Source organism: Engystomops pustulosus, chromosome 11 (assembly GCF_040894005.1).
Source record: "Engystomops pustulosus chromosome 11, aEngPut4.maternal, whole genome shotgun sequence".
Taxonomy (NCBI): domain Eukaryota; kingdom Metazoa; phylum Chordata; class Amphibia; order Anura; family Leptodactylidae; genus Engystomops; species Engystomops pustulosus.
In genome coordinates, this window is record NC_092421.1 from 28,750,412 (window position 1) to 28,773,961 (window position 23,550).

General features: G+C 42.4%; 1 protein-coding gene across 7 annotated transcripts in view; it reads right to left on the bottom strand.

Moving 5' to 3' along the window:
• Positions 1-23,550, bottom strand: part of PALD1 (phosphatase domain containing paladin 1) — a 194,279-nt gene that overhangs the window by 67,715 nt on the left and 103,014 nt on the right. For all 7 annotated transcript variants that reach the window (XM_072130461.1, XM_072130460.1, XM_072130457.1 and 4 more), the window contains 9 exons: positions 22,580-22,786; positions 18,358-18,460; positions 17,433-17,612; positions 16,537-16,701; positions 15,117-15,277; positions 12,729-12,804; positions 10,979-11,130; positions 9,570-9,666; positions 7,431-7,535 (listed from right to left, as the gene is read on the bottom strand). In XM_072130461.1, coding sequence (XP_071986562.1) covers positions 7,431-7,535; positions 9,570-9,666; positions 10,979-11,130; positions 12,729-12,804; positions 15,117-15,277; positions 16,537-16,701; positions 17,433-17,612; positions 18,358-18,460; positions 22,580-22,773 — 1,233 coding nt within the window. In that variant the 5' untranslated portion in view covers positions 22,774-22,786. The remainder of the gene's footprint in view (positions 1-7,430; positions 7,536-9,569; positions 9,667-10,978; positions 11,131-12,728; positions 12,805-15,116; positions 15,278-16,536; positions 16,702-17,432; positions 17,613-18,357; positions 18,461-22,579; positions 22,787-23,550) is intronic.

A 23,550-nucleotide genomic window follows, 5' to 3' on the forward strand; every position in this document is an offset into this window, starting at 1 on the left:
ATAATTTTCATGTAAAACAGCTCAATTTTTTTCTGCTCCTTCTTTCTCCTGTAGTGAGCAGAGCAGAGCACAGAGATAAAGAGGCTAATGATTAACTCTTTCATATCTAGAGAACGCCTCACTTGATAATTTAGGTCTGTAAGAAGATTAGACCATCCAGTGACTGTCTGTAAAGAGTTCAGGGGCGTAACTTGAGGGGGTGCAGAGGTTGCGATCGCACCCTGGCCCAAGAGGTTTAGGGGGCCCTTATGGTGTCTCTTTCCCATATGAGAAGACTATTACTATAAAACATACATTATAGTCAGGGGGGCCTGGCACAGTCTTTGCACTGGGGCCCATCAGCTTCTAGTTACGCCACTGAAAGAGTTAAACCATTAGACACTTTATCGGGTTTCCTTTCCTTTATCTCTCAGCTGTCAATGGCTACAGGACAGAAAGCTGATTAGCACAAACTGCTTAAATAAGGCACAAAAGAAAAGGATATTAAAAGTTTACCATTCCCATCTGCACTATTGATTTATGCAATTTAGATGAAAACTTTGTGACACTTTAAAATATTAAATAAAATAAATTAACACAAAACAGTAACACACGCCAGACACATGGCCAGTGCTAAAATAGTTAACGTGTTCAGAGCGACGCCTGCTACATTGCTGCTGCTTATAAAGTCTCATTCCTTCCTGATGTAAATCTTATGTGTTTATTCACAGCTCACGTTAGTAATAACATTTTTAAACAGCTATGCAGATTCAATTTATGGTCAAGTCAAAGTAATTTTCCACTGTCATCATGATCTTCCCCCGGCAGACCTTTCCTACAGCTGCACTACATTGCACTTCCACTGGTCACTAAGCGGCTAAGACCACAAAAAACATTTCTTTGCATGTATGTTTACTTTGGAAAAACAATAAAAACTGTTTAAAAAAAAAAAACTCTGGCTGGCAGAATGCTTAGTAGCTAGCAATTCTAGAAGAACATCTTGGCTACTTATAGGAACAAAAGTTTTAAAAGAACAGGTAGTAGACAGAAACGGCTACAGTGATGATCCAAAGTTCCTCAGAACAAAAGCTTCTGCCTTTTCCAAACACATATCATTTTAGCTTTAAATGTGCCACCTTAACCCCTTAGTGACGCGGCCTGGAAAGGCTCTGGTGCCCGGACATTTTTAGCTAATTTCATAAGCGGCGGTTTAAGGCCCATAACTTTTTTTTTTTTTTTTAGTTAAAACGTAATAAAAGTTTTAAAATATGTTTTCATTTATTTTCTTATTTGGGGTTAAAAGTGGAAAAAAAAAAGTTTTCTGTAATTTATAGTACATATTTTTGTTAAATTTTCAAATTAACTCTAAAGTGAATCTATTAAAGAATTCTCTATTTTGATTTGGTCGTATTGATATATAATATGCATAGTCTCAGGAAAATGGGGCGACTATGGCGGTGTTTTTTGGTAGTGCAGGGAGGGGGGTTGTCAATGTATTTTATTAATATTTATGAATATTTTGTGTAATAAACATCTCCCTTCTCTCTAGGTTTTCTGGATGTCTATGATGCCTAGCGCGGGAGCAGTAGAAAACTGCAGCGACGAGTAAAGACGTCACTGCAGACTCCAACTGGAAACACTGGAAACAAAGGTTATAATTTGGTTGGGGCAATAGTTGCACTTTAAAGGAAACCTACCAGTTAGAATGGCAGGGGTAAGCTGTAAGTACCGAGCACCAGCGCCTACATAGGAAATAGCGGAGATGTTGCACGCGCACGGTCGCGCGCAGCACCGAAGCCTCTCCTGCTCTAAAGTTTAAAAAGTGTTAAAACTGCGATACCGCGGTTTATAACACTAACGAAAGTAAGTACCGGCACCAGCTCACACTGAGCTGGTGCTCGGTACTTACAGCTTACCCCTGCCATTCTAAAATGGTAGGTTTCCTTTAAGTAAGGTGATAAAAACAGACAAAAAAAAAACCTTGGGACGGCAAAGGTTCCAAAGTTAGACAACCAGTGCTGGATAATATAATTGGCATAGTATAAGACACACTAGTATGACTTTGCACCTGCTCTTAGGGGGTTAATTATAAGCCAGAAAAAATGTGTTGATATTTTGACACATTTTTCATAACTGTTGCTGCACCCCCTCTAGCTGTTCTAGGTGTAGTGTCTGAATATTGTCTAAAACCTGTAATCAATTCTGTTAAGACATTTTAGACAGTTATTTAATCAACATGTTAATCTGCTCTTTTCTTACACACTGGGGTGCAGTAGTCATATACTGGGGTACAGAGGCCATATATACATGTGCTCTTACCTGCTCACTAACCACCAGCGATCACTGCTGGATTACATTGGTAAACACGTTTCCACATTTGAGAATTAAAACCTTATTAGCATTAATTGCATTGATGGCCGCAGTTAATTGTGGATTTGTGTAATTCCAATTATTGACCATATGAACAGGGAATTAAACCTGGATTTTAGTAGATTGTTTTCTTGGTGTATAACTGGCTAAAAGGTTTTTTAATTGGGATGATAACATGGCATTAAAGCGAAAATTGCAAATAGCTCAGTGCTGCCACTATGCAATCTATGTATAGTATTTGCACATGCAGCGCACGGAGCTTTGTGATTGGTGGTGTGTGTGGTGATAGAAATGTGCCAAACAAAGGTCTGGCGTGAAAAAGACCTATCCCTGTAGAGGTCACTGAAGTGTGACGATGCACGTGGGGCTCTGCCTGCCCCCTCCCTGCCTCCATTATTGTCTACCTTCTTTGGTATTGCATTGACAGCACCCTTGGTGTAGGCCAGTGTAGTTGACCGTTTTTTTTGTATATTAAATGTCCGGGAGTTACTGCAGGTCCCACAGCCGTCCTGTGGTGCAGCCAGGTGGTCAGGCAGATCAGCTTGTGTCTGGCCACTGCTGCCAGTGTGCGAGGTGGTTGTATCCGAGGAAGCCATCTTGTTTCTAAGGGAAAACATGGCTACATTTATGAGAAATTATCTTCACACAGGAACATTGGAACATTTTTTTGCCAACATGACAATTTAAGCAGTAACTTATTGATCCCTGCTGTATCACTGGTTTCAATCGTATTGGTGTCCTGAGTTCACCAATACAATAGAAAGATGGAGAAATTTGGATTGTAGCTTCTCTCCAGGGTCCCCTGAAGAGGAAGAATCAGGGGACCCAGAGCAGGAGCTCAGATGACAATCCATCTCTATCCCGCCCTTCCCGCTCCTCCGGTAGTCCTGACAGCCAAAGATGTTGCTTTAAAATAGCGCTGAGCATGGTGCATCCTGGGCTGTATTGGACCACAGGGGAAAGCCTTGAGTCCTAGCTGGCAAACTCTGCAGAGTGCCACCTCTGGCACCCGTGCCATAGGTTCGCCACCACTGCCCTAGACAGATTCTGGTCAAATGTCCAGCTATAAGAATGGTTGATATTACGGATGAGTGAACCCAAACCAAAAATGTTCAGGTTCGGTGTCCGGGCTGACCCCTGCTGGGTACACAGAAAATCAGTGCTGGAACCAATCCGGGGTGTTCACCCTTTAATGCTGGTGCTGGCATTTAACTAGGATTGTTGCTCCAAGATGACTGTGACATTTATAGGGCAACAGCACCGATCAAAGGTGTTACCACTGGGGTTGAGCGTTCAAGTGCACCAGAACCTAAACGGGTTCACTCATCCCTATTTCCCCATTTACCGAAAAATAGATTGGTGGCAAACAAACTGGGTAAAGGAGGATAAAATATTACCTCCTTTAATACTTAAATTGGAGTTTTGTGGAACATCGTGACCCTCAGTTGAAATAATTTTTATTTTTTTTGGAATCTGTTTTGTGTGAAAGGGATATGAGTTCTGCGAATTATAAGTTGCACTATAAACTGTGAGCATCTGTAGGAATAGATAAGTATAGGACACAAAATACAAAGAGGCTTAAGAAAATCAGTTAAGTTAAGTTTGTACAAAATTCTTTAGGGACACTAGGTGGCGCTATTCTCAACACAATAATAAACTACACATATTTTTATAAGTGAGTTATGAATATACTATATTGTTTTTTCTTTTTAACTGATCAACCATTAACTACTATCTATAAAATTATAAAACAAACACATATGTTGGAAAATTAAAATACAGCAAGTTACATATCTTTTAAAAAACACACATTAAATATAGAATCTAAACTTGAACATAAAGATAATTTTTTTAAATGATCACTTATCCCTACATCTCCACAATATCACATGAGACAATTGGGGGTTTCATTCCATAGGAATTTGATTTTTGTAGTGAGCAATAAAAAGTCCATGTTCATCTCAGACAACATTAACATCTATGGCTGATAAATGGATAGAGTTGGAAATATCACGTAGATCCAGAACATTTATGATGGGATAATGGAGGCTTACAGGCTATTAATAAATACTTTAGATTTCACTCAGAGAAATGGAGAGAATTGCCCTGAAAGATTATCCATCAGATGACAAGTGCCAATGTTAAACCACTGCAATAGTGCACTAAGCTTAAAAGTATGGTAAAGTGCAGGCCAACCTGGTGCTTGGCTTATGGTTCTGGCCTTTAAAACTTTTGGTAGAAGTAGATGGATTTAGATGATGGCCAATAATTTTACATTCGGATAAATATTTTGACTTTATATACAATTGTATATACGATGTTGGATTTATGTTTCACCTCCCTCATTCTTTTCTGTTTTCAGAGATATGAAACAACAATTATATGTCTGTAAGGAGGAAAGTCATATTCTTGTAAAACAATATAGTTATAAGCAGAGGATGAAGGGGTATGGTGCCTAGAGCTTCTTTAGCAACTACCCCCCCCCCCCCCCATAGAATGATAACCTACCTCTGTTCACAAGTGAGTTCCCTGGACCTGGCAAGGGAAGAGGGCTTTCTGTGACTCAGGGCCCCCTGAACAGTCATACTAAAACCCACCTCCCTGACGGCAGCCCAGCCTGCTGCACCAATCAGTCCTCAGCACGGCGTCAGCCATAAAGGAGCCCACCCCCGGCGTCAGCCATAAGGGAGCCCACCCCTGGTGCCAGCCATTAGGGAGCCCACCCCCGCCGCCAGCCATAAGGGAGCCCACCCCCGGTGCCAGCCATAATGGAGCCAACCCTTGGCGCCAGCCATAACGGAGCCAACCCTTGGCGCCAGCCATAAGGGAGCCGACCCCCCGGGGCGTGCCATAAGGGAGCCGACCCCCCGGGGGGTTCCATAAGGGAGCCGAAACCCCCCGGCGCCTGCCATAAGGGAGCCGACCCTCCCGGCGCCTGCCATAAGGGAGCCGACCCTAGCTACAGTCACACTCATTTGATATTTTCTAATTGTGCACCATAAGAAAAAATACTGCAAAAAAATGCTTTTGGAAAAGCTAAGTACAATGTGTCAAAAATGTGTAATCTGCAAATAACTTACTCTCATCAGATTACATTACCATCAGGCACAGTACACATTGTACCCACATTATCACTCTTCTATTATTACACATATCTATAGAAGCGTCAGCCATAAGGGAGCCCACCCCCGGCGTCAGCCATAAGAGAGCCCACCCCGCCGCCAGCCATAAAGGAGCCCACCCCCGGCGCCAGACATAACGGAGCCCACCCCCGGCGCCAGCCATAACGGAGCCAACCTCCGGCGCCAGCCATAAGGGAGCCCACCCCTGGCGTCAGCCATAAGAGAGCCCACCCCGCCGCCAGCCATAAAGGAGCCCACCCCCGGCGCCAGCCATAACGGAGCCAACCTCCGGCGCCAGCCATAACGGAGCCAACCCCCGGCGCCAGCCATAACAGAGCCGACCCCCCTGCGCCTGCCATAACAGAGCCGAAACCCCAGCACCTGCCATAACGGAGTCGAAACCCCAGCACCTGCCATAACGGAGCCGAAACCCCAGCACCTGCCATAACGGAGCCGAAACCCCAGCACCTGCCATAACGGAGCCGAAACCCCAGCACCTGCCATAACGGAGCCGACCCCCCCGGCACCTGCCATAACGGAGCCGACCCCCGGCGCCTGCCATAACGGAGTCGACCCCCGGCGCCTGCCATAACCGAGTCAACCCTAGCTACAGTCACAGTCATTTGATATTTTCTAATTGTGCACCATAAGAAAAAATATTGCAAAAAATGCTTTTGGAAAAGCTAAGTACAATGTGTCAAAAATGTGTAATCTGCAAATAACTTACTCTCATCAGATTACATTACCATCCAGCACAGTACACATTGTACCCACATTATCACTCTTCTATTATCACACATATCTATGGAAGCCACTCTCTTAATCAGATGGATGTGTCAAAATGATTGTGTAACAGAATATTTTATCACAGCCCTCTGATCAATGATGGATACATGTGCTCTGTTCTGTTAGAGGTTGTGACATTGCCCTCTGAGACCATTGATATGTTATAACAGTGATGGCGAACCTATGTCACTGGTGCCAGAGGTGGAACTCAGAGCCCTTTCTGTGGGCACTCAGGCCGTCAGCCCAGGACAGAGTTCACCAAACAGGAACAAATCCATTAAATCTTCCTTCAGTCCTAGGCAATTTATGAGATGCTGTGCTCAGCACTATTTTACAGCACCACTTCATTGACTGTTTGGAACTGCTTGAAAAGTGAGAAGGTGTTGATAGAACTGCATTATCTTTGGAGGTCTTCCTGCTGGACCAACCATTCTTTCTAGACAGAGACCCTGAAGCGAAGCTACAATGATAGTCTGAATTTGCCCACCTTGTTTCAACTGTATTGGTGGCCTCAAGCGGCCGATACAATTAAGAAGTGGAAGAACAGGTAGCAATAAGTTACTGCTTAAAATGGCACGTTGGCACATCAGGGTAAATAAGTGGGTTTTGGTTGAAGTTTGGGCACTCTGTCTCTAAAAAGGTTCGCCATCACTGTGTTATAAGCACACTGCTAGGACAGATCACCTGAATGATGTCCAGATGAAGACAAATGTCCTTGTGAGTGCTCTTCTGGAACAGATTCCAAATTCCTAAAGCTTTCAGGATGACAAACATTGAATGAGAGATGCGCAGCGATTCTCCACATTGTGTCACCCAGACACTTGCTTCTACTGACTGCACCTTCCTGACACTGTTTACACCAAGTCTGTCCTGTTTATACTGCTGGATTGGATTGTTATGAATCTGAAAAGACACCATTTCCTTCCTTTTTTCAAACTAAAGCCCCAGATCTGGCAGCAGGAGCCTTCGATGTGTACAATGTGGTTAGATGAGGAGGAGGAGGATTGCTACAGGGGAGAGGACACCTGTATGGAGGAGCACGAATAGCAGAACTGTCACAGACACATCTTACCATGGATAATAGAGAGAATAAAACTAATGAATACTATCTACAAATATTTATCACAAACTGTTACCAAGTATCAACTCTCTAAGTAGAATTGTTGAGTTTACCTGAATCTGGTAGTCTTCACCAATGCCCTCCAGCTTCTTCTTGGATTCATATATGGCGGATTTGATGTCATGCATTTCTGAACATAAGGAAATAGCATAGTCCACCTGTAGTAGATAAATAACTACAGTTATTAGCAGACACTGGTTACCAGCATATAACCACAATGCACTGACTATGACAAACAAATCAATACAAAATAGATGAAAAAATGTTGTCACGTGCAGCTACAACATACAGGTTAACCCTTCCCCAGAAAGTAATGTTGTACAATTAAGAGACCATAGATCAGATGACTTCTTTTTTACATTCTATTCTACAGGAAATTATTTTCCCTAAAGAGTCCAGAGATCAATCTGTGGGGATTAAATCTCAAAAATTGTGCAAAGTAGGAGACTTTTAAAGAGGGATTAATCTCAGGAGAATTCATTGCAGAGATTAATCTGCCCGTGTTGTGCAGCCCTTAATTACATACATGCACTTAGCCACATATTACTTAGAGAATAGGAGACATTGCAGGAAAGGAAAAAATACCATTAACACATTAAATATGGCATATTAACATGCAATAAGTTGTCATGTTACATTATAGAGGTCTTATTACACGCTCATCAGGTAGAAACAAAAAGGACATTGTTTTATAGTCTTACTACTCTCTACGTTCAATGGCATTAGGTATAATTTATATGTCTCCCCATAAAATTAAATGGAATTTTATTTAAACTTTATTCTATGGAGCAAGATCATCATTCTCATGTATCCTACACAATACAATGCAATGCAAGCACACACATCACGCACAAGGCAGTCACATTCATTACGCACAATTTTTGACCGGTTTGGCAAGCTCTGTGCAGTGCCGCAGAATCTGTTGGCGCTATATACCGTAAATACTTGTGTATAAGCCGAGTTTTTCAGCACAAAAAATGCGCTGAAAAACCTCAGCTCAGCTTATACACGAGTCAATTAAAAAAAAAAAAAAAACTTAGATACTCACCCACTGGCGCCCCCGATGCTCAGTGTGGCTCCTCTTCTTTCTTCTCCATGTTTTATTAGCCGGTAGAGACGCGTCCACGCGGCAGATTGCATGGACATGTCTCTGCTGGATGTTACAGCAAAGTGAATAAAGAAGAAGACCTATCGGGCTTTCCGGCTATAGACCACTAGGGGGGGCCGGCCGGCTATAGACTACTAAGGGGGCTGGCCGGCTATAGACTACTGGGGGGAGCCGGCCGGCTATAGACTACTCGAGGCCGGCTGGCTGGCTATAGACTACTGGGGGCTAGCTAGCTATAGTTTTTGGTGGTAAAATTAGGGATCTCAGCTTATAATCGGGTCGGCTTATACTTGAGTTTAAACAGTAAATAAAGGAATTCATTGATTACATACTTCACGCATATTGCAGCCACATTCATTACGTGTAGGCAGGATTAAGCGCTTGTAGCGCGAAACGGGCCATCGCCTCTTGTGGGCTTCTGCTTTATTCCTCTCTCCTGTAGTGAAGGTTTTAATGCGATATGGAATAAAAGACTGATTTTACTTCAACAGCGGTGAGTGCCAGCTCTTTCTTTCCTCTTGAATACATTCATTACGTGTAATTTAAGCACAATACAATCACATACATCACACAGACAAGTCCTGTGGACAGCAGCCAGCCTCCTAAAAGTTTCCTAAATTGTCTGTTTTATTAAAGGATGAAGGATTGTAAATCAAGCACACGGAAATACTGATGTGTGTCCCTATCTGGCAGGGTCTGTTCTTCTTTAATCGTCTTATGCCCCGGTTTTTAAGAAAAAGAGGCTTAAAAATTATGCAAATGAGCCTGAGGGGTCCAGGTTCTATAGGTTCTAGAACCCCTCAGGCTCATTTGCATAATTGTAAAGCCTTTTTTTCTTTAAAACCATGGCATTAGGTTTTTTTGTAAGAACCAGGGCATAAGAAAATAAAAGTGCAGGAGGGGCACACACCATTATGTCAGTATGATTGGTTTATAATATTTCCTTTTGGTAGATGTCCTTTAATAACTGCACTGTACAATTTTTAAGTCTTCCTATGGCCCAACCCCCAAAGTAGTGATTTTTTTCCCAAAAAAAATGCTTTATTCGAAACATCCAAGTTTTTAGAGTCATATTAATAGTTACCTCTTCCACAATTTGTCCTCCATTTGGTACCATATTGATGAAGTTTTGGATCACTTGAAAACGTTCCTTTTGCAGGTCATTGGTGTTCTGGGTGATCCTGAAATAGAAGAGGACAGTCAAAATGGAAAAAGAATCAAAAGTATAAAAGAATTAAACCCATGTGACTCTCTGAGATACAAATGTTCTGCACTTATAAAATAACTAAACTTCATATTACACAAAATTGACTGCATATGGCTGGTAAAGAAATAATTACAGCTAAGCCAATTCTTCCGCCTGCCAAATCACTCTGGTACCAAATATCCTTCAGCTCCAAGACATTGTCATAGAAACCAGCTCCTGTCTAGAATTCTTACAATGTCAATGCATCTGAATTATATTATATTTGGGCTCTAGATGTATTCAGAGTGAATGGAATTGTTTATGTATGTATTTTCTTACATTTCAGGTAATATATTATATAATGTGACTTTTGTATATGCATTTTACAAAGATTTACCTACACTTCACTCAACTAGTGATAGCAAGTAATATTTCTTACCGTTGCAATAAAAAAGCAAACATAAAAATCTAATCACCTGTGCTTGGTGACATACTACTGAAAATGCTTATAACATATACTGTATGTTAGATATAGTTAGTATAAGAAAGTCTTTTTGGCAAAACATATGGCTACTGTACCCTTATACTGAAAATATTGGTAAACTATACCGTATTCTGATACAGGAGGTCCCCTACTTAAGAACACCCGATGACCCCTAGTTACAAACTGACGTCTGGATGTTGGCAATTTACTGTACTTTAGTCCCAGGCTGCAGTGATCAGCTGTAACAGTTATCAAAGGTGTCTGCTATCAAGCTTTTTTGTTAATCCCGGTTCTTATGACAACCTAACATTTTTAAAATCCAATTGTCACAGAGACAAAAAAAAATTTGGCTGGGGTTACAATTATAAAATATACAGTTCCGACATACATACAAATTCAACTTAAGAACAAACCTACAGAACAGAACTGCTTGTACCTTATAATGAGGTAGACCGTGTATAGATGGCATAAACATGTGTGTCTGGGGTGCACGTTCAATGGCTCTTCTCCATTGGATGCAGTCCAAATTTATCCTGATTGAGTCATGAAAAAGTATCACACCTCAACCAACGCCCATAAACATCACAGTGATGAGTTTTGGACAGTTCTACAGGGGACATTTATCAAGGTTTGTAGAGTACAAGCCTTAATATAATCACAATTCCTCAAACGCCCCCAGGAAATTTGATTATTTTCCCTTTTCCACTACATACTAAATCTTCCCTAGGTCATTATGCCTGTTTTACAGAGCCTCACCAAACCTACTGTTTTCACTTAAGGTTGGGCTCCTGCAAATGCATACAACATGTAAGCCCAAACTCACGTCTGTTTTTCAGTTGCCCCCTTTCGATGGTACAACACTAAAGTTCCCAGAATCATGGCTAGATTCGTCCTGCCAACCCCTGTCTGGCAGCTGAAAAGCAAAGCTGGCGGGGGTCGGCTGGCGTCATGAAGCAGCAGGAGACACGGGTTTTCCTGAAATGCAAGAATTAGAAAATATTTCATTTTGCTTCATAGTTGCTCATTTTTACATCAATGCTGACATAACACTTATAGATACTAACAGATTTCCAGGTTGAAGTTCTAACTATAAGGGTATACTCAACACCACCTGTGTCTATACACATTGGTGGGCATGTAACATGTTTGAAGGCATAAGTTCTGTCCTAGATTTACTCTCCTTTTTATACATTATAAAATAAAAAACTTGGTTACAACAATAAACAATTCTCTGATGGATGAATCAATCCCATCAAACTTCAGGTGAGAGCTCCATTTAAATACACTAGACATTCTTTAATGTGTAACATTGATTAAGGACCCAATGCCGCTAATTTCTAAAAAAACATGAGAAACCATCAGAAGAAATTTTGTAAACAAGGTTACTTTGAAGTGAAGAAGTTTCGGCTTTGTGAGCAGATACGCAGTACATTTGGCAGGTTCACATAAGAACAGAGCAGTAACTCAAATTGATATTTGCCAACTTCAAACAACTTCTGTAAGTGCATTGATTCACTGCCTGGCACTACTTGTCTATTCTTAGGGTAACGTGCCAGGTTCAGGTCTGAAAGTATACTGGGATAAAGTTCTATCTAATACATTTGTATAGAAATGACCACTCATACAAGTTCACGCTACAGTGTGTAGTGCTAGGGACTGGTAAGTCTGCACAATACAATGTGCACTTTTACTGGTTATTATTGATATTATAAAGCCCTATACACTATACCAGGGGAACAATATGCACTAAATGTTCATCTCCTGATGTGTATCCTGTATCCTCTGTTTATGTGAAAAGCCTCAATATCCTTAAAAAAATATCCTAACCAAAAAAATAAAAAGAAATACATTGGCCCACATTAATCAAAACTAGTGCCATCTCTACTAGTTGCACTTTGCCTGTGAAGTGTGCAGAATTTGGATGAATCATGCACCTATTTTTTTATGCATTTTGTTCATGCTGCGCGTCAGTAATAAATGTGGCGCAAATTACGATTAATGACTAACACGCCACTTTTGGTGCACATTTTTTCGGTCTTGTTGGACACAGAGCAGCCACAACACAAAACTGGTGCAGACACTTTATAAATACATGTGCAAGCAGTTTCCAAGTTCTTTCTAGTGCAAACTCAAAAAGAAAAACTGGCGCAAACGCTTCAATAAACGTAGGCCATAGTATATTAAACTCAATGGGGCAGATTTACTTACCCGGTCCATTCGCGATCCAGCGGCGCGTTCTGTGCGGTGGATTCGGGTCTGGCTGGAATTTATTAAGGCAGTTCCTCCGCCGTCCACCAGGTGGCGCTGCTGCGCTGATATCCGCTGGAATGCCTATTCCTAGTGAAGGTAAGTGCAATTTTCGCTACATTTTTTAGTTTTTTTTTTTAATGCGGCGGTTTTTCCGAATGATTTCCGTCACGTGCATGCCAGCGCCGATGCACCAAAATCCGACCGTGTGCACCAAAATCCCGGCGCATTTCAGGGAAAAGCGGCGCAAATCGGTAATATTCGGGTAACACGTCGGGAAAACACAAATCAGGCCCTTAGTAAATGACCCCCAATGTTTTACTCACCCTGAGGAAGTTTACAAAAGCATCAAACTGTGATTCCAGAGGAGCACCATCTACTGGAAGGGGCAAACGGTGGTATCTGCAATACAGTGTGAACTTGCATTATTTATTTATTTTTTTAAAATCTATATACCTAAAATCATAACACAAAAATTACAATGCTGTTAACAACCGTATATACTCGAGTATAAGCCGACCCGAGTATAAGCCGAGACCCCTAATAAGCCAAGGGTGGGAAATGCATTGGTCACAGACCCAGCCATGTATATAGCCAGCCAGCCCCCTATAATATACAGCCTGCCCCCAGTAGTATACAGCCACCCCAGCCTGCCCCCAGTAGTATACAGCCACCCCAGCCTGCCCCCAGTTGTATACAGCCACCCCAGCCTGCCCCCAGTTGTATACAGCCACCCCAGCCTGCCCCCAGTTGTATACAGCCACCCCAGCCTGCCCCCAGTTGTATACAGCCACCCCAGCCTGCCCCCAGTTGTATACAGCCACCCCAGCCTGCCCCCAGTTGTATACAGCCACCCCAGCCTGCCCCCAGTTGTATACAGCCACCCCAGCCTGCCCCCAGTAGTATACAGCCACTCCAGCCTTCCCCCAGTAGTATACAGCCACCCCAGCCTGCCCCCAGTAGTATACAGCCACCCCAGCCTGCCCCCAGTAGTATACAGCCACCCCAGCCTGCCCCCAGTAGTATACAGCCACCCCAGCCTGCCCCCAGTAGTATACAGCATGCCCCCAGTAGTTTACAGCATGCCCCCAGTAGTTTACAGCATGCCCCCAGTAGTTTACAGCCACTCCAGCCTGCCCCTCAGAAATATACAGCATGCCCCCAGTAGTATACAGTCAGCCCAGAATTTAAAAAAAAATAAACTATTTACTCACCCTCCGGTGGTCCCGATGCGCAGCGCTGCTCCCCAGATGTCATCGCGGCTCCTCTTCTGGCTTCCCGGCTCCTCCTCTTGCTTCCGCGCCATCTTCTGTCTTCCTTAACATCGCGTTGGGCGCCGCAACTGTTCTCTCCCGTGCGGCGCCTAGTATGACGCGCTCCTGCTGACGTCATACTAGGCGCCGCACGGGAGAAGAACAATGGCGGCGCCCAACGCGATGTTAAAGAAGACAGAAGATGGCGCGGAAGCAAGAGGAGGAGCCGGGAAGCCAGAAGAGGAGCCGCGATGACATCGGGGGAGCAGCGCTGCGCATCAGGGCCACCGGAGGGTGAGTAAATAGTTTTTTTTGTTTTTTGTCCATTTTTAATTATTTTTTTACATGGCTTGACTCGTGTATAAGCCGAGGGGACGTTTTTCAGCACATTTTTTGTGCTGAAAAACTCGGCTTATACACGAGTATATACGGTATATTCCTGTAAAAAAAAAAAGAATCCTATAAACAAAGTAAAGCTAAATTATCATCACATGTAGAGCAGGAAGTTAAGATGCCAATAAGGGCACAGGCTCGAGGTTCAACTTCATATTATCCATTAACATAAAAACCTTTAAGAATATATTGTCCCATTTAACGCACATAAAAATATTTTACTCCCACATTTTAATCTCCAGTTTTATTCAAAGATGTCAAATACACGTCTATATATTAGAAAATTTGTAAACCTGTGCCCCTGCGTCTTATTCCAAGTTTCCTGTGGATTAGTAGAGAAAAATCCTGAATAGTCAGGGTCCAACCAGTGATCACAAGACCTGACCTTCAAGTGATCCAGAGAACATGGGTCCAGTTATTACTCATTGAGGAAGTTGCTGGGTGTCCATTCTTTTGAATGGAGGGGGTTCCAGAAATTGCATCACGATCAGCTCTGGATAGGGCAGTGATGGCGAACCTTTTGCAGACCGAGTGCCCAAACTACAACCAGAATCCACTTATTTAACATAAAGTGTCAGCATGGCATTTTAAATAGTAACTTGTTGCTACCTGTTCTTCAACATCATTCAATTGTATTGGCCCCCCTGAGGCAACCAATACGGTTGAAAGAAGGAGAACAAATTCAGACCATCATTGCAGCTTCTCTCCAGGAAGAATGGTGGGTCCAGCAGGAGGACCTCCAGGACAATGCAGTTATGTCAACACCTTCTCAATTTTCCTGCAGTTTCAAACAGCCATTTAAGTGTCACTTTGAAATAGCGCTGAGAGCAGCATCTTTTAAGTTGCTTGGGACTGCAGGAAGATTTGGTCCCGTTTGGTGAAATTGGGGCAATGGCCTGAGTGCCCACAGAGAGGACCCTGAGTGCCACATCTGGCACCCGTGCCATAGGTTCGCCACCACTGGGATAGGGGATAATTTGCAAGCTTGGTAAAACCCCTAGAATTCACTGCAGATTTAACTCTAGTCAATTTACACATTTATGAAGTCACTCTGTGACAACCACTAACCTGTAGGAGGGCAGTAAGAACACCGGCCTGTTGTACACTTCCTCTGTCACATGTATATCTTCTTCACACTCTATCTTGACAGAGTGAGGCTCATCCTTAAAGTGTTCAATGTCATTGTATACAAAATAACTGTTTCCGCTCAACTGGGCAAAGTCGTAAAGCTTAACAAAGCAAAGAAAAAAGGTGGTTAGGAAAAAAATACTATCAAGTTGCATTGCCATAGACCCTCAGAAGTGAGAAATCTTAGACCTAGACATAAAATTACAAGCCCTGTAAAGTAATCAGAGGACAGTATAATAGTAGAGAAATTTAGGAAGGTTGAAGCGAGTTTAAGCGAGTATAAGCCTAGGAGGGCAAATGCATTGGTCACAGCCTCCACCCAGGAAATAGCCAGCCCATGTCCCCCAGCATATAGCCAGCCCGTCCATGTCCCCCAGCATATAGCCAGCCCGTCCATGTCCCCCAGCATATAGCCAGCCCGTCCATGTCCCCCAGCATAAAGCCAGCCCATATGCCCCAGCATATAGCCAGCCCGTCCATGTACCCCAGCATATAGCCAGCCAGCCCATGTGCCCCAGCATATAGCCAGCCAGCCCATGTCCCCCAGCATATAGCCAGCCAGCCCGTCCATGTCCCCCAGCATATAGCCAGCCCGTCCATGTCCCCCAGCATATAGCCAGCCCGTCCATGTCCCCCAGCATATAGCCAGCCCGTCCATGTCCCCCAGCATATAGCAAGCCAGCCCATGTGCCCCAGCATATAGCCAGCCTGTCCATGTGCCCCAGCATATAGCCAGCCAGCCCATGTGCCCCAGCATATAGCCATCCAGCCCATGTCACCCAGCATACAGCCAGCCACCCCACACACCCCCAGCATACAGCCAGCCACCCTACACCCCCCCAGCATATAGCCAGCCAGCCCATGTCCCACAGCATATAGCCAGCCCATGTCCCCCAGCATATAGCCAGCCCATGTCCCCCAGCATATAGCCAGCCAGCCCATATAGCCTGCCTCCTCCTTGATTCCGGCAGCAGCAGGTCCGTGCCCACTGGCCACGCACGCACTATGACATCAGCCTCTTAATGACATCATAGTGTATGTGCCACCTTTATGCAGGGACTGGTCGTTGCCAGCACACACACTATGATGTCATTAAGCGACTTTTTTTACTCGAGTATAAGCCTAGTTAAGCTTTTTCAGCACATTTATATATGGTATATATTTGAGGCAAATAAATATGCATTCAATAGAATGACCTTTGTCATACAGTCAAAAATGTAAAAAACTGACGACAAACCTTAATAAATGTGGCGTAAAGCACACAGTTTTGGCATCACAAACACCAGACTTGTGGTAGATTGATAAAGCTTCCCCCATTGTGTGCACACATCATCTTATGCAAATTATAAAAGTAATTTACCTCTTTACGAATAGCAAGTTCCAAACTCTCCACCCTGAGTCTTTTCTCCAGGTTGTGCAAATTCTCATGCAAATTCTCCTTTCTTCTGGGAGTATAAGGCACAAAGTCACTTTCCAATCTCAGGAACACGACAGGCTCCTCGCGGACACAGACAAACATGCATTCCTGCAATTAGACAAACAGATGTATTAAAAATACTTTTTTTGTATTCATCAAACCCTATTCAGTTCAAATGATACATTTTTGTAGCAATAAGATTGAGATTTGTTAAAGGCTCTAATCCCATTGATAGAGGCATCAGTGGAATATGTATAAAACGATCTAAAAGGTACTTTGTGTGGTTTATGGGGGGTTCCCTGGTGACAGGTTTTCTTTAAAATATAACAGAAGCAATATAATTTGTATTTGTATATTATGTGTTAAATAAGAACCAGGCCATAGCTGGGTACATGAGGTAGTGTGAAACCATTTGGCGTTTTTTCTACAAAGCAATCAATCGGTGCTCTGCTTTCATTCCTTAGGCTGGGGATCTGACGCAGCCGGGTTGCAGTTAAGCTCCAGCCAGCAGTATTCAATGAACAAATTGTGTTGATAATTCATTATTAAATTGACTGTGTTATGTTAACAGTAAATGAAAGAGTCCGTCACTAAATACTAATTTTGTAATGTTTTGTTGGCACAATATGCCAATTGGATGCAGTGGGCACCAGCTCACGGCTGCACCGTGCATTCCCACCTTTAAACTGCTCAGGTATAATAAAAGATGTGATCTGATAGATAATATAGACAAACCCAATTAAAACACAGTTTACATGTAAATCAGCACATGCAGAACGAGGGTCACTGAGAGGCAGTGACATCTCCCCAACAGAAAAGACTGGTATTCTCTTTGGTACCTTATGGCCGTCGTTCTGGAGCGCCTGCAGTACTTGTTTGAAGCCACTCAGACTGGGTTGGCCCATTCCATACACTTCATATCCTCCTTTTGCGCGGCGGAAATTCGGTGCACCAAAACTGCTAGTAGTATTTAAAACATCTAACTTGCTATACACATCCCGTACCATAAAATATTTTCCCTAAGTAAAAGAAAAACCACACAAATTTAAAAAATATTCTGACATTTCTCAATGTATAAGTAATCTTTGATTATTTCTGAAATGTATTGCATATACTATGATAATGCCAAGACATCTATCATGTGGCAAGTCGTCACTTTTTTCCTTTTGGTCATTACACACAAGTACCTGCTTTACAACTACTTGTGAAAGCCAATCAATGAATTCCTTTTTTCACTAGACAAAGGAGAAGGATCATGCAACTCCTTATATTCACTGGTCTTAGGGCCCCATGTACACATCTATGTGGGGGCAGTGAACTGACCACACAAATTCCAGCTAGATCACAGCAAGAAATGAGATCTATCACACCCAACGTTCCTGATGCAGTGAGGACACTGGAGGGGAGGGGGGGATTTATTAAAGCACTTGTCTCAGAATTATGGTGGATTTGCGACAAAAACTAGAATTTTAAAATGCCTTGCACCACATTTATGAAAGCTTTTAGACCTTTTTTGCACTTTTCTGGCATGTCCAAAGGGTCGTGGCTTTCACAAAAGGGATTAAATTCCAACCAGTGTGTCTCTATTTGCCCCGATTTGCGGAATGGCTGATCAGCTTCCTTTGGGAAGGGGAGGGATGAGAGTGCTCATACCCACCTTCACCACTCAGACAGAACCCTACTTTTGTGTGCGTGGGACCAGAAGCTAGTCCAGTTGGCATGAGTCATGTATTATGCTTAGTAACCAGTTTCTTAATATCCTACCTGTACAAGATAATGTTCTGGCATGGTCTCAGATATCCTCCCAACAGAATAATTGGCTTTGAGCAAATCATCATGAATCTGGAATTCTTCTTTACAATTGTATCTGGAAAATAACAGCTCACCTGTTAAATGTTATACCTTTTATTCTCTGTTGTGGCAGTTCGGCAGTTTCTTAACATATACTTTTTATGTTTTCATTCTGTTGATTGCCTATTTTTAAATTTCAAGTTAAAATTTTGAAGTTTGCCCATAAAAGTCCTCAAATTATAATTCTCTAGTGGTGTTTGCACAATAAAGATTATTTTTAGCCATTTACAGTTTTATTGCTGTTTTTGCTCCTATTACTCAGTGATGTTCAGTGTAAGATTCTAGAGTGCGGGCGGGGACGAGCGGAGCAGACACTTCATGATTCCTTTGTGCTATGAGATGCGGTCAGCTGACAATGTGCTTAGTATTTCATGGTACAGGGTTTATCTACACTTTTTTTCTCTGAAGATTCAACAAATATCTGACACATGGAAGACAGAGGAGACAGATCAGAGTTATGAGATGGATATGAAACGAAACACACAACTCTGCTACCTAACCTTCAAAAGTCAGTAGTTATATGCTCCCCTTCCCTCGGATCCAGAGCTTATCTTGTCGGTAGAGCTGCTGTTGGACAGGAAGTGCCTGTGTCTGCAGTGCTCCCTGCCCCTCCCCCTGCTTTCTGCCCCTCCCCCCTGTAGCTATTTATGCCAGTGGAATCTGCATGACCATAGTCTGGAATTTATGGTCGTATCCAGGGACAACCAAAATGTATACACCAGGACTGATAGAGACAGGTTTGAATTATATCTGTGAAATGCTGTACTTTTGTTAAAAACAGTGAATTAGAGAATGTGTTATTTTGTTATCCTGAGTGTATTTAAGAATGTTTTTGTAGATGTAAAGTTAAAGAGTAATTCCTACAGTCACTCAAAATAGTCAGATTAATATGTTGCAAAAATGTTTAGCCACCGCTAACATCATAGTGTGTGTGCATGGCCAGTGCAGGACTTGTCACTGCCAGCGCGCACACTATGATGGCAGCAAGTGGCTGAGGTCATAGTGTGTGTACCCCCTGCACGCAAGGACCTGCTGCTGCAGGAGCACAGGAAGATCAAAGAGGACCTGTTGGGGCATCAGAAAAGGCAAGTATTGAGCATGGACTGACATGCTACATATGATGGTCTTTATAGCTTGGCATTTTTGGGACACTGTGATACCTCTGTTGTGATTTTATTTTACGGATTTCCACTTTTTATGTACTGGAGGCTTTTGGGGCATATTTATTTTATTATGTCTTTTTGTACTATTTTGTTTTTTTATTAGTCCTCTAATGGCTTGAACAATGACTTGAACAAGTCATCATCTAATCACTTGTTCACACTAATACACTGCAATAACCAAGTATCGCAGTGTATTAGTAATATCAACCTATACACTTGCGTACTCAGACTGCACGGTATTGCCCGAGGCAGGAATCAAGTCATCATATGCTCAGGACAGATACTGGGACCTTCACTAAGGTACCAATGAGTTGAGGGAGTCCCATCCTCAAAAGCAATGTAAATACCATGGCAATAGCAATTGATTGCAGGATTTAAAGGGTTAAACGTTAAGCATTACAATCTAGACCATTAGAGCAGGTACCTGGCTGTCTTAAGACAGCCCAGCAACTGTTCTTCCCTGCAAGGAATATCTTTGCGGAACGTAGTGAACAAAGTAGAAACCCGCATGGGTGGTTACTAAGAGGTTAAAACAATTGGTTCTGGGTTACTATAAAGTTGCCCACACTATTTAGACAGCTGTAGACCAAAAGGGACAGCAATCTTATCAGACTCCCTATAAAACACTTTGCTCAACCAAACTTCACAAGTGAACCAAATTCGGAGAGAGGAAATAGCCTGACACATCCATCACCAGATGATCTAACGGAAAGATCAATCATGTTAAGGGAACACTCCAGTCAAAGGCGATTCATTGAATTATACCTTGTGCAGGGCCTGATCAGAATGCAATCAAAATGAGTCATGCTCCTCCCTTCAGGCCCTGCCCCAAACATTATTCACCGAATAAGCTTTGACTGGAGTGTTCCTTTAAAAAATCCATCTTCCAGTCCATATGTCCACTTACCTCTGCCAGCATAAGGCCTTACATATCAGATGTGTACTGCCCAAATACATTGATTTTAATAGGATCAGCTAACCATCTAATATACACTCACCGGCCACTTTATTAGGTACACCTGTCCAACTGCTCGTTAACACTTAATTTCTAATCAGCCAATCACATGCGGCAACTCAGTGCATTTAGGCATGTAGACATGGTCAAGACAATCTCCTGCAGTTCAAACCGAGCACATCAGTATGGGGAAGAAAGGTGATTTGAGTGCCTTTGAACGTGGCATGGTTGTTGGTGCCAGAAGGGCTGGTCTGAGTATTTCAGAAACTGCTGATCTACTGGGATTTTCACGCATAAACATCTTTAGGGTTTACAGAGAATGGTCCGAAAAAGAAAAAACATCCAGTGAGCGGCAGTTCTGTGGGCGGAAATGCCTTGTTGATGCCAGAGGTCAGAGGAGAATGGGCAGACTGGTTCGAGCTGATAGAAAGGTAACAGTGACTCAAATTGCCACCCGTTACAACCAAGGTAGGCAGAAGAGCATCTCTGAACGCACAGTACGTCCAACTTTGAGGCAGATGGGCTACAGCAGCAGAAGACCACACCGGGTGCCACTCCTTTCAGCTAAGAACAGGAAACTGAGGCTACAATTTGCACAAGCTCATCGAAATTGGACAGTAGAAGATTGGAAAAACGTTGCCTGGTCCGATGAGTCTCGATTTCTGCTGCGACATTCGGATGGTAGGGTCAGAATTTCGGGTCAACAACATGAAAGCATGGATCCATCCTGCCTTGTATCAACGGTTCAGGCTGGTGGTGGTGGTGTCGTGGTGTGGGGAATATTTTCTTGGCACTCTTTGGGCCCCTTGGTACCAATTGAGCATCGTTGCAATGCCACAGCCTACCTGAGTATTGTTGCTGACCATGTCCATCCCTTTATGACCACAATGTACACAACATCTGATGGCTACTTTTAGCAGGATAATGCGCCATGTCATAAAGCTGGAATCATCTCAGACTGGTTTCTTGAACATGACAATGAGTTCACTGTACTCAAATGGCCTCCACAGTCACCAGATCTCAATCCAATAGAGCATCTTTGGGATGTGGTGGAACGGGAGATTCGCATCATGGATGTGCAGCCGACAAATCTGCGGCAACTGTGTGATGCCATCATGTCAATATAGACCAAAATCTCTGAGTAATGCTTCCAGCACCTTGTTGAATCTATGCCACGAAGAATTGAGGCAGTTCTGAAGGCAAAAGCATGGTGTACCTAATAAAGTGGCCGGTGAGTGTATATGGTCAATTGAAGGATGGTTCATCAATGTATTAATACAATTAGCACATATGCAATAAATGAAACCAGAATATTTTTACACTAGGCAGGTCTAATTACAGGCGGTCCCCTCTGGTAACAGGTAATTTACTGTACTTTAGCCTTAGGCTACACTAAACAGCTATAACAGTTATTAAAAGTGTCTGCAATTAAGCTTTATTGTTAATCCTGATTCTTATGACAACCCAACATTTTTAAAATCCAATTGTCACAGAGACCAAAAAAAATTTGTCTAAAGCTACAATTATAAAATAGACAGTTCCGACTTGCATACAAATTCAACTTAAAAACAAACCTTAAAAACCTATCTTGTATGTAACCCGGGGACTGTCTGTATACGCAAGAACACAAAGATTTTTAATTTTGCAGGCCAATATCTGTAAATGAGTAGCTGCTGTTTGGGGATTATAACATACATTTTGGAGCAATAACACTTTAAAGGATATGTGCTCCAATTTATAGTAATCCTGGCCGCCTTGTATGTGATGGAAATGAGATTACTTCTGCATAGAAAATCCCTACAGAACTAGCAAGTGTACGACTATTATTAAGCCTACAGTCCAGAGTTAGAATTGAGGATATATTACTTATTAAATATAGTGACATGGATTTTTTTAAAATTGTTTTTACTGGTCAAATTTACCTTAAAAATTTGAATACATAAATTAGTTTAAAAAAATGGGCAATTTTCCTTGAAATGGGAATTTTTTTTTTAAATAACCCGTATACAGTACTCACGTAATTACAACTGGAGCCACCTTGTTGGTGATGATGGATTTGGCCTTGTTGTGAATGCTCACAGTCTGGAAAGAGTGGATACTAAGAGAGTTCCTGTCTTCTGTACTTGAGCTCGCACTTCCATTTCCTTGGAGGCCATCACTAGGGGGTACTGCGGGAGCTGGCTGTTGAGCTGCGCTGGCAGTTGTACCCATACTCCACAAACGCCTTTATGTAAAAGAAGAAATAAAATAATTTATTAAACTATTTTATGCCAACTGAATAATTCATTTTCTGTTAAATGGTTTAAAACTTCTAGACAGCAAAAATCAAAGGTTTTCTGAACATTTCCAAAACATGCAATATTGCTTGCACATAACTTCCACTCGAGCAGAGAAATCTTTGCATGGCTGTAGTGATGGCTGTAGTAAATAAAGATGTACTGAGTCACCCATTATATTGTGGTTTGTAACGTACCTCAAATCGGGAGGTAGTATGTACCTCATTTTAAAATACGAAAATCAAAGAAAATATATATTTTTACAATTTTACTTAAGGAAAAATAATATAGAGAAAATCTCATTTGTTTTAGTATTACCATCTATTCAGAGATATAACTTTAATATTTTTGCCTTGACAGACCTGGTTGAGGGCTTATTTTTTTGTGTGATGAGTTGTTCTTTTTATGAACACATTTTAAGTGAAGGGATTCAATTATTATTTTTTTTAATAAAGCGTTTAGCAAGCAAATCCAATAATTGTTACAATTTATTGTACAGATTGTTTCGGATGCTTTGATACCAAATATTCTTTTGTGTTTTTTTTTGTACTTTATTAGATGTGTATGGGAAATGTTGGTGTTTAGGGGGGGCGTGGCTTGGCATTGGCAGCCTGAGGACATGCTCCGCATGAGCTCCGTACCTCCAGGCACCATTACCGCGGTCCTCTGCACTTTACCCGTGGCCAGGCATGTCAGCCAAGCAGGGGAGGAA